This window comes from Lepidochelys kempii, chromosome 9, assembly GCF_965140265.1.
Source record: "Lepidochelys kempii isolate rLepKem1 chromosome 9, rLepKem1.hap2, whole genome shotgun sequence".
NCBI classification, from domain to species: Eukaryota; Metazoa; Chordata; order Testudines; family Cheloniidae; genus Lepidochelys; species Lepidochelys kempii.
Genome location: NC_133264.1, coordinates 1,689,740 through 1,703,321, shown reverse-complemented (window position 1 = coordinate 1,703,321; position 13,582 = coordinate 1,689,740). Strand labels below are relative to the sequence as shown.

Genomic DNA, 13,582 nt, shown 5'->3' with positions numbered 1-13,582 from the left:
CCTCTGCCATTCCCCGGAGCAGCGTCTTTACACAATGTGAGCGTAAGAACAGAACGGCCAGGCTGGGTCAGACCAAAGGTCCATCCAGCCCAGTGTCCTGTCTGCCGACAGAGGCCAATGCCAGGTGCGTCAGGGGGAATGAACAGAGCAGGGAATCATCAAGTCATCCATCCTGTCGCCCAGTCCCAGTGAGAGGCTGGGGACACCCAGAGTATGGGGTTGTGTCCCTGACCATCCTGGCTAATAGCCCTTGACAAGCCTGTGTGGGGCTGGCTGCTGCCCGAGCCCGCAAGAGGGGTGCGGTGCTCTGCCTGTCTCATACATGCTGCAGAGAGGATGTGCTCTCTGCCCCGAATCCGAACGAGACACGCCACGGCAGAGGGAGGGGTGGGATTGCTGTGGGAAAGGGGACGTGGCGGGGCTTGGGGTGGGGGTTCAGGGGCTGCTCAGCGTGGGAAGACAGCAGGCCTTGCCGCAGTATTTCACTGGTCCTGCATCTCCAGCGCCCCTGGAAGCTAAGCAGGAGATTGGCTCCATGCCACGGTCACGGGGCGGAGGCGGCTGAGGGAACAGGAAGTGGGGCAAGGTGCCTGGGGAGCGTTGCAGCAGGCACGTCCGCCCCGGCTCCCCGGGAGGGAGCCAGCTGCTCTGGGGAGGGAAATAACCGTGCCCAGACTGCAGCTGTTCCACAACCGTCGCCGGGGTGCGGCTGCCCTGCACCCCGTGCCCCCGATGTCCTGCCACCTCCTCGCACCCAGTGCCTGAGCCTAGAGTGGCCTCAAACCTGCCCCCACGCCCCAGGCACACGTCCCTCCCTCCCCATCACAAGACTCTTCTTTAGCAGAGCAGCCCCTCCCCACTGGCACCCTCCAATCCCCGCCCCCCCCCCCGCAAATGCTCACCTCTCCCAGCAGCCCCACCCCTGTGTCCATGGCCCCACAGGCCCTCCCCATCCCCACTCCCCCTGCCCACCCCCCCAGGACACGCCTCCAGGCATTAACAAGGAATAAAGGTAATGCCCCATGACAGCGCCCATAGCCTGGGCGTTCCCGTGTGCCAGTCACAGGGGACGCTCCCCCAGCCCCTATCCCGCTTGCCACCCCCACACACTCAGGATCACCACCTCACGCCAATGCGCTTGGGACCTGCTGGTTGCATGTGTCATCGGGGCAGGGACGGTCTCGGATTTCCTATCTAAACAGCTCCCGGCCCCCGATGGCGCCATTAGCCCTGGGGCCAGCCCAGCCATTGCCCAGGGAACCCTGTGCAGGCCCAGCACTCAAGAGACTTGTCCATGGCCGGGGGCAGGGGGAAGCGTGGGGCAAGTCCCAGCTCCCCCTCGGACAGGCCCGTTCTCGTTCTGCCCTCGGGTAGCAGCTGCCCCCAGAGCTGCACGCCCAGCTCCCTTGGTCAGTGCGGGGCTGGGGGGCGGCAGGGCTCCAGGGCACTGTTCAGAGATTGTCTGGTTGGAAAATCAGAGTCACAGCTAAAATTAGCAGCTCCGTGGGCTTGGCCTTGGCCCCGGCCCCAGTTTCTCACACAGCTGCCAAGCAGCCGGCCGTGCTCAGCCGCAGCCAGGCAGTGAGACAGCAGCGTCTGCTGGGAACCCAGCCAGCCTGGGAGCCAGCTCTCCTCCCCGTCCAGGGCGAGAGACGACATCAGCCTCTGAGGCCAGATTACTCAGCCCGGACCTCGCTGGTCCTTCGCGTGTCGAGGAGGGCTGGCCCAGGTCTGAGGAAACTCCCAGCCAGCACGGGGCCCGGCAGTGCGTCCGCTCCCTCTTCCGGCTCCCCCCCGGGGTGTCAGACCCATCCGCTCCGCTCCCCCCCCCAAGGCATCAGACCCGGTCGCTCACCCCGCCGGCTCCCCCCAGAGCAGTGACTCCAGCTCAGGGGCTCGGTGCTGATCTCCAAGGAGCCCCCCCTTCCGCACACCCCCTTCCCCCCGGCACAGGACGGGCGGCTGACCCCTATGGGACAGACGTCAGCCGGGGCGCGTAAGGCTCGCCTGAGCGGCGACTCGGATCCCAGGGATGAGGTGGGATGGGAACCTGTCGAGAGCAGAACAAACCTCGTTAGCACAGGCCACTGCTCCCCATGGGATTGAAGCACGACACACGCGAGCTGGGGAGAGCACCGAGCGCGCCCCAAGTGCCACCCCGCTCCAGTCTCACCGCCCTCTGCTCCCAGCCCGGCTCCTCCGGGCACCCCAGCTGCTGGGCAAGGCCTGTCTCCAAGCAGCGGGTCTTGTCATCAGACCTGACCTGGAATCGCTTTCCAGGCGCGCACGAGGGAAACACACGTACACAGAGGAAACCGTCTGCCCCCCGCAAGCACCACAGGGCCTCCAGCGAGCTGACCTCACTCTCACCAGCCATCTCAGGGGGTCTCTCTCCAGGAACCAACACCCCATGGCTTCCCCAATATTGCACATGCCGAGATTCCTGCAAAGTGATTTCATGTCCTTCAATCCACCCCCTTCACCATCTCCGCTCTGCCAGTGACGTCTTCCTCAAACTCCTTCCGCTTCCTTCTCCCGCCCAGGCCATGCTGCCGCCGGTGCCTGGAAGGCCGGCCATTCCCAGGGTGCCAGGACAATAGCTGCCGTTCAAACCCCTGCTGAAAAGAGAAGGATGTCGCAGTGGCTGGGCTGGGACCCAGGAGCACTAGCTCACTGATCCCTTACAGTCTTCCTGTGCAACCGTGGCTGGGGGCATGTGCCTCAGTTGCCCTCCATCCCCCAGGGATGACAGCCCTGCCCTGCCTCCCAGGGAGTTGCAGTAAAGAGGGCGAGGTGCCCAGACTCTGCAGAAAAGGGGCCATTTATACCTCTGATAAACGGAAAACTCCCCCTCCACCCAGGCACTGTCCCCCTCACCTAGACCAGGCACTCTGGGTCCCTGGTCCCCAGACACCAGCCTCCTGCTCCCCCCATGCCAGGCCTTCTTGACGTCTGTTCAGGCCTAGACTGTGGCTGGCTCCTGTGTGATTGCGAGAGTGCAAAGATCCAGCCCCAGCGGTGGTCTTTGCACCCTCGAGCACACGCCACGCGAAGTCACAGCACCACATGAGGGAAACCTAGCTGCTCTGCCCCCATGTCACCCTGGGTCTCTCCTACAGCACCCAGGACGCTACAGCTGCTGCTTGAAGACTAGAGACCCTCCTCTGAAGGGGTCAGGGCCTCTGTCCTAGGGAGTGCTTGCCACGGTTACGCGGGGGCCATACAGCCATGACTGAGCTGAACAGCGCTTAGCAACAGCCCCGGGGAAAAGGGAGCATCGCTGTTTCTTTCACCCGGAGATGACGATGGAAGTACAGCCCAGCTGTGAACCATGTTCGGATTAGGTAGACATCTGCAGCCTGTTCTCTGTCAGCGAGCGATCAGCTGCCCAGATGAGTGAGATAAAGTTCAGACCTCCACTGAGTTAACAGAAGGAAAGTGACTGTTTATAAAAAGTCCAAACCTTTGTGTTTCCACCCCCACCCCCTTTCTGGAAAAGCCCCGACTGAGCCCAGGTAACGGGAACCAACGGGACCTAGCAGCGTCAGCAACATGGGGCTTTGGCCAGGGCCCCAGGGCCGTGTTCACCGAGGAAGGAATGCGGGAATCCCAGCCAAGTCATGCTGCAGAGATAATCCCAAGCGGAAGAGATGTGTCCAAGGGCTGGAGATGAATGGAAAACTGGATTGCAGGGGAGGTGGAGGTGGACCTTGGGCCTCCCCGTGCTCATAGGTTGGAGTAGCGGAAGCAGCTCACTGGAGTTTTGCCAGCCTGGGATTTGTTCCAGATCAGCCTTTCCCTGCTCCACCAAAGCGGGGGTGGGCGTTTAAAAATGCAGCCGTCCCCATCCACCCTGTAACCACCAAGCCATCAGACCAGGCAGCACATCAGACACAATGGGCTCCCACCCCCGCCTCCAGCTCCCACAGGTAGGAAGGTGAGGTGTTATTTTCCCTTTTCCAAATGGGAAGCACCCAGGAGGGGAGTCCCGAGCCCAGGGTCACAGAGCAAACCAGTGTCCGAGCACAGATCAGGCGCCAGGAGGTGCCGGCTCCCAGCTCTGGCCATTCTCCTGTAAACAGAGCAGACAGCAAGTGGAGATCAGCCCCATCCCAGAGGGACATGGCAAGGCGCGGTGGCAGGCTAGCTGAGGAGTGGGATTGTGGCCACGAGGCGATTCAGGTGATGTGGCTGGCTGGCACACGCTCGAAATACGAGTGCCCTTCCCACAACAAATGAAACTGCATCACCCTCATGAAAAGCCCACCCGCCAGTACCAGCCTGTCATGGGATCCCTGGGCGATGCTCTGGAACTGCTCCCCATGAAGCCAGTCAGGACTCTGGGGAAGTCTCCTCTCTGGGAGCAGCCTGTCTGCAGGACACACAGCTCACACCGCTTCCACCTTCCTGGGTCTGACCTCGGAGCATTCAGCATCCTCTGCCCTTCCGTGCGCTTCCCACAGCGAGTCCGCCCAGGCGGGGTCCTGGGGAAGCCAGAGGGTCCTGCCCCCCAACTCCGCAGTCAGACTCTCAGCCAGCCAGTAAAACAGAAGGTTTATTAGATGACAGGAACATGGTCTAACACAGAGCTTGTAGGTGCAGAGAACAGGACCCCTCAGCTGGGTCCATTTTGGGGGGCAGTGAGCCAGACAACCACGTCTGCCCTTCACTCCTCGTCCCCAGCCAGCCCCAAACTGAAACTCCCTCCAGCCCCTCCTCCTCTGGGCTTTGTCCCTTTCCCGGGCCAGGAGGTCACCGGATTCCTTTGTTCTCCAACCCTTCAGCTCTCACCTTCCAGGGGGGAAGGGCCCAGGCCATCAGTTGCCAGGAAACAGGGTGTCGACCATTCTCTGTGTCCAGACCCCTGCCCACCCCTGCCCTCTAGGGCTCTGCAAGGATCATACACCCTTACCCCACCCCCTAGAGACTTAAGAACTGCCTAGGGGAAACTGAGGCACCCCCACACTATTCAGAGGAAACATTAAGAACAGTCCCGCTTCGTCACACAGCCCTTAGCACTCACACAGCACTTCCCAGCTTCAGAGTGTTGCCCCCGTATGGCAGGGGAGGAGGAACCCGAGTTTGAGAGGTTAAAACTGAAAGCCCCTTTCTCCAGGCCTGAGAAGGCAGCTGTGAGCACTGGGATTGGAACGCAGCAGTCCCAGGGCCAGGCTCCCTCTCACTTCATTTCCTTGATCATTTTCAGTTTTTAAACAATGAGAATAATGACCCTTGGCTGCACCTCCCCCATCGGCTCCTCCCAATCTGTTACCACCAGGAAGTGCCTTGGCTCCTGCATTGCTATTGAAGTAACTTCACCAGGAGAGATGCACTGGCCCAGAGTCATCACACATCTAATCCTTCAAGACCTCAGCCGGTGAATTCTGCAGCTCTTTACATATCCCTTGTCGTTCATATTAGCCAACACATGCATCTTCTCCTGTTGCTGGGCCGGCTCCTTGCTGATGGCCTCCTAAGCACAGTGATTTTCAAGCTTCATCTGTTGTAGCGGGAAATATTTTAGACTTTCAACTTTGCAAACCTGCAGTGCGGTGGCAACACAAGACCAAGGATGGGCCGCAGAGATGCAGCCAACGGAAAAGGCCACTGCGGCCAGGGAACTGCATGGCGCGAATTGTGTCATGTCATTTAACCCAAAACCACAGCACTGAATGCTTCAGAGGTGGGTGGGAGGAAAGGGAGAGCACCATGAACAGAGCCCCGCAAATTTGGGGGTAGCCCGAGAGAGCTCTGCCAGAGAAGATCTACCAGGTAGGCATGGGAGGGACCGTGGGGAGAATCTGGAGCAGAGGAAGGATTAGGAGGGAAAGCAGCTGGCGGGGCTGACGGAAACACAGGGTGCCTTAGTCCCAGGGTAGCCTGGCAGACGGCAGGGATGTGCTTGAAGCAAGGGGCGTGGGAGGAGAGTTAGAGTTAATACCTTCTCTCGGGGTAACTTCGTGGAGAGCTGGAAAGCATTTCAGCGCCTGGGAGCAGACGGGGGAAAGAGAGCAGCAGCTGTGATTACTCTGTGCTGCAAGCATGCTGCCTAACCCTGCGTGCCAATGCAGCATTTCAGAGCTGCTCCTCCCGCTGGGCCAGCTGTGTGTCAACCAGAGCACGCGAGGGTCCAGCCCAGGGCTGTCGCAGAGGGAGCAGGGGTGGCGAGCGGGCACCACAGGGCGCAGAGCAGCTTGCAGGGATCCCAGGTGCAGCAGGAGTTGGCTGGGGTGTGAAGTTCACACTGCACACCAGGTCCTATGCATCATGTGCGCCCCCCTGAGGGGTGAATCCAGCCCCCGGGGGGGCAGAGGCCGCCTGGGCATGGCAGGTGATGGGGCTTTGCTGCACAGCAGCCTGCGGAGAGGGTGGGGCCAGGAACCCCCCTGTGAAGTTTCTCTGCCGCCCCCTCGCCCCATCCCCAGGCAGGGCTCTATTGGTAGCAGTGTGCAGCCACAAGGCTGAAATGGCTCCATTCAGCCGTGGGGAGCAGATGCCCCAGCACCAGGCTCAGCGACACTGGCTAAGCACTGGCCACAAGGGCACCCGTGGAGCGTAAGTGGGTCCCCGGTCACCCTTGGAGCTGCGGGGGCTCAGCACCATGCCGGATCAGGCCTGAGAAAGAAGCTGACCCCTTGACACAGGCGCCAGGGTGCAGAATTAAAGCCTTTACCCTGCACGTGGCTATGTCGGGGGTGAACACCACCAGGGGGCCAGGCAGTGCCCCCCGAGAGCAGCACCACGGGTTTAAAGCGGTGGCACCTTCCCCGAGGAGCTCCCTGTGCGGGAGCAGCTTGACACACAACTGACTTTAGGTTCCCCTCCTGCCCGGAGCCCCGAAGTCCAGCCTTCACTTTGCCCAGGAACCAGGCTGGCTTGTCTGGGCCCTAGGCAAGTCCCCACATCCCCACACTCTAGGAGGTCTGGACTAGGAGCTGTACCGTGCAGCTCAGCCCTTCTCTGGCACTGGGTCGTAACTGTCAGAGCCAGAACGAAGCACGGCAATCAGTATGGGAGAGGAATGGGTTGTTCGTCCCCCCCGGCCTTCTATTCTTATCTCTTGACTGACCGCAGTGCCTTGTACCAGGGTTCCTGTTGTGAAATCCAGGGTGCCAGCTGATGAAAGGAGATCATGCTGTTCTTTGTTAATGTCTGACTGTGCAGCAGTGAGCTGAAGCCTCCGGTGGGCTGAATTTTGGAACTTGGTCATTATGCATGAACTTGGATTCAGGTCTGGATTAGGGTTAGGCTAGTCTTAGGGCTTGAGGCCAAACTAGGACCAAGGTATGGAAATCTCTCCACATGTTGTTCCCATGAGACTTCTGCCTTTTTGGGCCAAAATCTTGCACAAATAGTTTTTGCAAGATTTCCGATGCATCCACTTCTGGAGGAGACAGCTCCTGCCACTTTTGGATCCAACTCCTTTCATCAAACCCCACTGCCCTGAAATTTGGGGCCCCTCTCTAATATATATGGCAGGAAGGAACAGTAGCCCCTGCTTGTCTGCAGGACAATTGCCTCTCACATACATGCAGCCTCCCTTCATTTCTCTCCTGATTAGAAGTAGATTTGCAGTATAATATTGATATGACAGGTAGCAGAATTGATCTGACACCAAGTGCTCATAAAAACGTGCATAAGCAGGAATCCACATGTATGGTAGCAGCCTGTGAAGTCTCAGTGTGCGTTAGCCTGGAAACAACTGAGACATAGTTTCACATGGTCTTCCCTCTTCTCTTTGAACGCACCGCAATAAACCACTCTGCTGCTTCTGTTCATGGTTCTTCCAGGCAGATCCACACTTGCTGTAACAAAACAGACCCAACCCTCCCACTCTGACGGGGTTTATCACATTGTACTACAAGGCATATTAAACACAGATGAGCCTGTTTTCATCAGCAAGACCACTGCTATTACGCACAAGTGGAGGAAAGGGCAGGGAAGGCTATGTTGCCTCATTGTGGTACCTGTTCCAGGTTGAGGTGTCATTAGAGGAGGTTTTGGAACAAACTGATAGATTAAACAGTAAGAAGTCACCAGGACCAGATGGCGTTCACCTGTGTTCTGAAGGAACTCCGATCTGAAACTGCAGAACCACTAACTGTGCTATGTAACCTGTCACTTAAATCAGCCTCTGGGCCAGGCGACTGGAGAGCAGCCAATGTAACACTGATTTTTTATAAAGGCTCCAGAGATGATCCCGGTAATTGCAGGCTGGTTAGCCTGACTTCAGTACCAGGCAAATTGGTTAAAACTACATTAAAGAACAGAATTGTCAGGCACAAAGACGATCACAATATTTTTGAAAGAGTCAACACGGCTTTCGTAAAGGGAAATCATGCCTTACAATTCCATTACAATTCTTTGAGGGCATCAACGAATGTGGACAAGGGTGATCCAATGTATATAGTTTATTTGAACATTCAGAAAGCCTTTGACAAGGTCATTCACCAAAGGCTCTTAAGTAAGTAGTCTTGCGATAAGAGGGAAGATCCTCTAGTAGATCAGTTATTGGTTAAAAGACAGGAAACAAAGGGTAGGAATCAATGGTCAGCTTTCAGAATGGAGAGAGGTAAATAGCAGGGTCCCCCCAAGGATCTGAACTGGGAGCAGTGTTGTTCAACATATTAATAAATGATCTAGAAAAAAGAGTAAACAGTGAGGTGGCAACATTTGCAGATAATACAAAATTACTCATGAGAGTTAAGTCCAAAGCTGACTGTGAAGAGTTACAAAGAGATCCCACTAAACTGGGTGACTTGGCAACAAAATGGCAGATGAAATTCAATGCTGATAGATGCAAAGTAACGCACATTAGAAAACATCATCCCAACGATACATAAAAAATGATGGGGTCTAAATTAGCTGTTACCACTCAAAAATCTCCGCTCAACGTGGACAGTGCTCCAAAAATCTCTGCTCAACGTGCAGCAGCAGTCAAAGAAGCAAGCTGAACATTAGGAACCATTTGGAAAGAAAGAGATTAGACAGAAAATATCAATGCTACTATATCCATCCATGGTACACCCACACCTTGAATACTATGTGCAGTTCTGGCTGTCCCATCTCCAAAAAGAGAGATTAGAATTGGAAAAGGTACAGAGAAGAGCAACAAAAGGGATCAGCGGTCTGGACCAGCTGCCATACAAGGAGAGATTACAAAGACTGGGACTGTTCATCTTAGAAAAGGGATGAGTACGAAGGGCTATTATAGAGGTCTATAAACTTGTGACTGGTGTGAAGAAAGGGTTATTTACCCCTTCCCATAACACACGAACCAGGAGTCACCCAATGAAATGAACAGACAGCAGGTTTACAACAAACCAAAGGAAGTATTTCTTCACACAACTCCAAGTCAGCCTGCGGAACTCATTGTCAGGGGATGTTGTGAAGGCCAAAAGTATAACTGGGTTCAAAAAAGAACTAGATAAGTTCATGGAGGATAGGTCCATCAATGACTCTTAGCCAGGATGGTCAGGGATGCAGCCCCATGTCTGGGTGTCCCTAAACCTCTGATTGCCAGAAGCTGGGACTGAGTGACAAATGGCCTTGTTCTGTTCATTCCCTCTGAGGCACCTGGCACTGGCCACTGTCGGAAGACAGGATCCTCGCTAGATGGACCTTTGGTCCCATTATTGTGTTCTTAGACATTGCAGTAGGGTGCAAATGCAGATCACTAGAAAATAAAACTGACTAGAAACAAAGGAAAGTGACTTGTTTATTTTCCATTGTCCAAGCAGAGTAATGTCCAATAAGTGAACACGCTTTGGAAGTGATGAACACCGTCAGGTTTTACAAATTTTTCATCTTTAGCAATCTAAGGTGCCGTTTGCAAGCCCAGTGAGGACACGGATTTTCTAACCATGCAGTTTAGTCCTTCCCAAACACACACAATTTGAAGGCCAGGCTGGGCCATATGATAATCTAGTCTGATCTCCTGCCAGGGGAACAATTGTATAGTGGGGGTGCGGAGAGCCATTGAACCAAACTGTTAACCCTGTCTGTGATGGAAACAACACATTGGTTGCTATTATTTCTGCAAGCCATGGGTTGCTGGTTGCTGCCGCATCCCCATCACCCTACTTCCAGCATGTCTGCATCACACAGGTCAAGAACCTCACCTAGCCATTCCTGCTTCAAGCCCATAACTTCTGTTTGAGCTGGAGCCTCTCTTTTAAAACCACCAAAATAATACATGTAACTGAGGGTACAGAATTATCCTGCAAACAGCTGAAACCAAATAAAGCGAGGGTTGTGAGTTCAATCCTTGAGGGGGCCATTTAGGGATCTGGGCCAAAAATTGGGGATTGGTCCTGCTTTGAGCCAGTGGTTGGACTAGATGACTTCCTGAGGTCCCTTCCAACCCTGATATTCTATGATTCTATGCACAAATTGAAAAATCCTTATGATTACATTAGTCTGTTTCTCTACAGCAGTATTAGTAGTTAAGCATGATGGCCAAACTCTATACCCAATCGCTATAACTAGTTTGCTTGCCACGGCGTATCGCACTTCAAAAAGCTAGAAAACTGGCTAAAGCTGGGGCTATTACTGTAGGTAAATACTATAAAATACACAGTACATAAAGTACATTTTCAATGTACAATGCTGTGCAGCTGAGAAACAAACACAGTCTTCTGTTTACAGTGCTCGCTACGCAAGATCTGCAACACAATACTTTGAATGACATCTGTAATGTCCGAAATGTAAGGCCTGTGCCCAGTAATGCAACTAACCCTCTATGTTACATTAGTACTGAGCTCCTAATCTGCATTCCTAACCCTACATAAAATTCTCACCAGTACAACGGATTGAGCAGGGCTATTGCTACAGTGCGCAAGCCGCCTGACTTCATATAGCACGTACAAAGTGGTCACAACAGTTAAAACTTGGACTATTACAGCCAAAACAGAGATACAAAAATGTTTGACTATATGGAACTTTAAATTTAAAAAATGGCCGGGCACTTAGACGGTCTTGTGATCCACTGACCGGTGTGGCAGTGGTTGAGACAATTTCTCTTACTCCGTTGATTTCTCTCATTATGCCGGTGGGAGTTTGGGTTGGAATTTCTGTGGGGTGAAATTCAGATGGCCCGACGTCTTCAGTGGTGGAATCAGTAAAATATGGAGCAGCAGACAGAGGTAGCGAGGGGGTGTTCGTATGTGTCACGGACACAGAAGCTGTGGGGGTCTTCCAAGTAAAAGGCAAGTATTCAGTGACAAGAAAAGATGAAGTGTGGGAACCCGTGGAGCTCTCAAGTGTGTGGTGTGGAAGGGCTGTGGTAGAGGGGCAGTGCAAATGATCATCTGGTAGAGACAAGAGAGAAATATTCCTTAATGCTACGGGACTGTCACAAGTTAGGAACGTGACATTTTTTACTATGTCTAAATTCCTCTGGAGACACCCTTTGAATTCAGCAATTTGACAATCATATTTCCAAGGATTGTTGTCAAGCACGACCTCTTGCAGCTTGGGTAAAGAGGTAAGGAAGTCTCCAGGAAGAGACTGCAAGCTGGTACAATTTAGGTAAATTGCCTGCAGATTATTGAGATTATAAAAAGAGGTTTTTAGGAAGAACCTCAATCCTATTATGGAAAAGAGAAATCTCCTGAAGTTTCTGCAGACCCGGGAAGATGCCCTCCGGGAGACTAGAGAGATTATTTGTATGCAAAGACAAAGTAAGAAGTTCATTTAGACCACTGAACACGTTCCTTGGGAGAACACTTAACTCAGGATTGAAAGTCAGAACAAGTAGCTCTAAATTTGTCAAATTACCAAACACAAAATCTGGCACCGTTGAGAGTTTGGTGTCATATACCCACAGACTCCGGAGAATCCTCATTTCTCCAAACAATATTTCTGGAAGGGATCCCAGTGGATTCCCATACAAGGTCAATTTAGTCAAATTGTGCAAATGCAGAAAGAGCCCATGAGGTAACAACTGCAACTTATTTTGAGAGAGAGTTAAACTTTTTAGTTTAAGGAGATTGTGAAACGTGCCTGGGGCAATGGACTGAATGCCATTTGAATGCAGAAGAAGCTCCTGCAGCTCTCTCAGGTTATCAAACACACCAGAGTCTATTGAACTGAGCCTGTTCATATACAGAGCGAGCTTCTCAAGTCTGGTTAATGTGCTAAATATATTTCTAGGCAAGGCTGCCAAATAGTTTCTGGATAAGTTCAGTAGTTTAAGCTTGGCGAGGTTTCTTAGCACTCCTTCAGGAAGCTCTGTCAGATGGTTTTTGTTCAAAAACAGCTCCTTCAAGTTGACTAGTTTGTCAAACAGGCTGCGCTCAATATCTTTCAGCAAATTATTTTCAAGGATCAACTGCTGAAGGTCCATCATTTCACCGAACACTCCTGTGGGAAGCTGAGTTAACTTGTTGTCAAACAGTTTGAGGGTCTTCAGCTTTACTAAGCCTTTAAAAGCTCCTGGCAAAATTAGGAAAAGCTGGTTTGAAGACAGAATGAGACGCTGTAGCACTGTCATTCCAGAAAAGACTTTGTCCTTCAAATCTGTTGCCTTAGTATTTGTTATTAGAATGTGTGTCATGTTGGTAGGCAGACCTAACGATGCCAGGTCTTCGATACCGGGACCAGAGCAACGGATGGCATCTTTCAGAATACACTCGCATTTCTCAGGGCAAACGGATGCATTCAGCTGAAGGAAAAGATGGATGATTACAGCTAAACGAAAAACCAACATCCTTGCTGAAGTGCCTGGAATATGAGCAGTTATAAATTAGCACCAGAGAATTCAGTTTCCATTTTACATATTTGTAATAATTTTGTACTAATCATAACATTTACTGTGTGAATGACTAGCAAAAACCTAAACATGTACTAAACTTCAGTTTGGATTATGATGAAAACTCCCCAAACTCTTTTATTTGATTACAGGCATTTTGATGGTGCTCACCAGGGTTGCCACCTTTCTAATTGCTGGTAACCGGACCCCCAGTGGCCCCGCCCCTTCAAAGACCCCAACCCTTCCAAGACCCTGCCCCATACTCCACCCCTTTCCCCTGGCCCAACCCCTTCTCTGCTTCTTCCCCCAGACCTTGCCCTTTCTCCGCCTCTCCCCCAAGGCCCCATCCCTGTCGCTCATTCCTCCTCACCCCCAATCACTTGCTAGATCGTCTCCATCTTCCGCCTCTCTCCCCCTCCCCCAGCTGGGCTCCCTCTGCTCTGGGGCTGGGACGGGAGCTGCTGCAGCCTGACAAGGAGCCTGCCTGCAGGTAGGTTGCGGCCCCGGCTGGGCAGGGGCTGGCACAGGTTAATGACCCAGCGCCTCTCCTCGCCCCACGGTAACAGGACTTTGGGGGCCCAGTCAGTACATCTAACTGGACACTACTAGGTCCCCTTTTCGACCAGACTTTCCTGTCAAAAACCAGGCACCTGGCAACTGTAAATGGTACCTGGTTACGGAAGCCAAAAAGCAGACTGTCTGGGTAAAGGCCGGATGGATGGCAATCCTGGTGCTCCTCTCTAAGTTCAGAGGACTAAAGATTTATCATCTTTAATTTTTCATATTTGTATTAGTCAACCACAATAAAAGCATATAATATATCATCAATAT

The 13,582-nt window shown here is 52.9% G+C and overlaps 1 protein-coding gene across 1 annotated transcript; it reads right to left on the bottom strand.

Moving 5' to 3' along the window:
- Positions 1-2,465: 2,465 nt before the first annotated feature.
- Positions 2,466-12,715, bottom strand: GP5 (glycoprotein V platelet). Its single transcript, XM_073358874.1, is given in 3 exon segments — positions 2,466-2,618; positions 11,026-11,562; positions 11,564-12,715. Coding segments are annotated over 3 exon segments (1,836 nt in total). The 5' UTR covers positions 12,710-12,715.
- Positions 12,716-13,582: the final 867 nt, after the last annotated feature.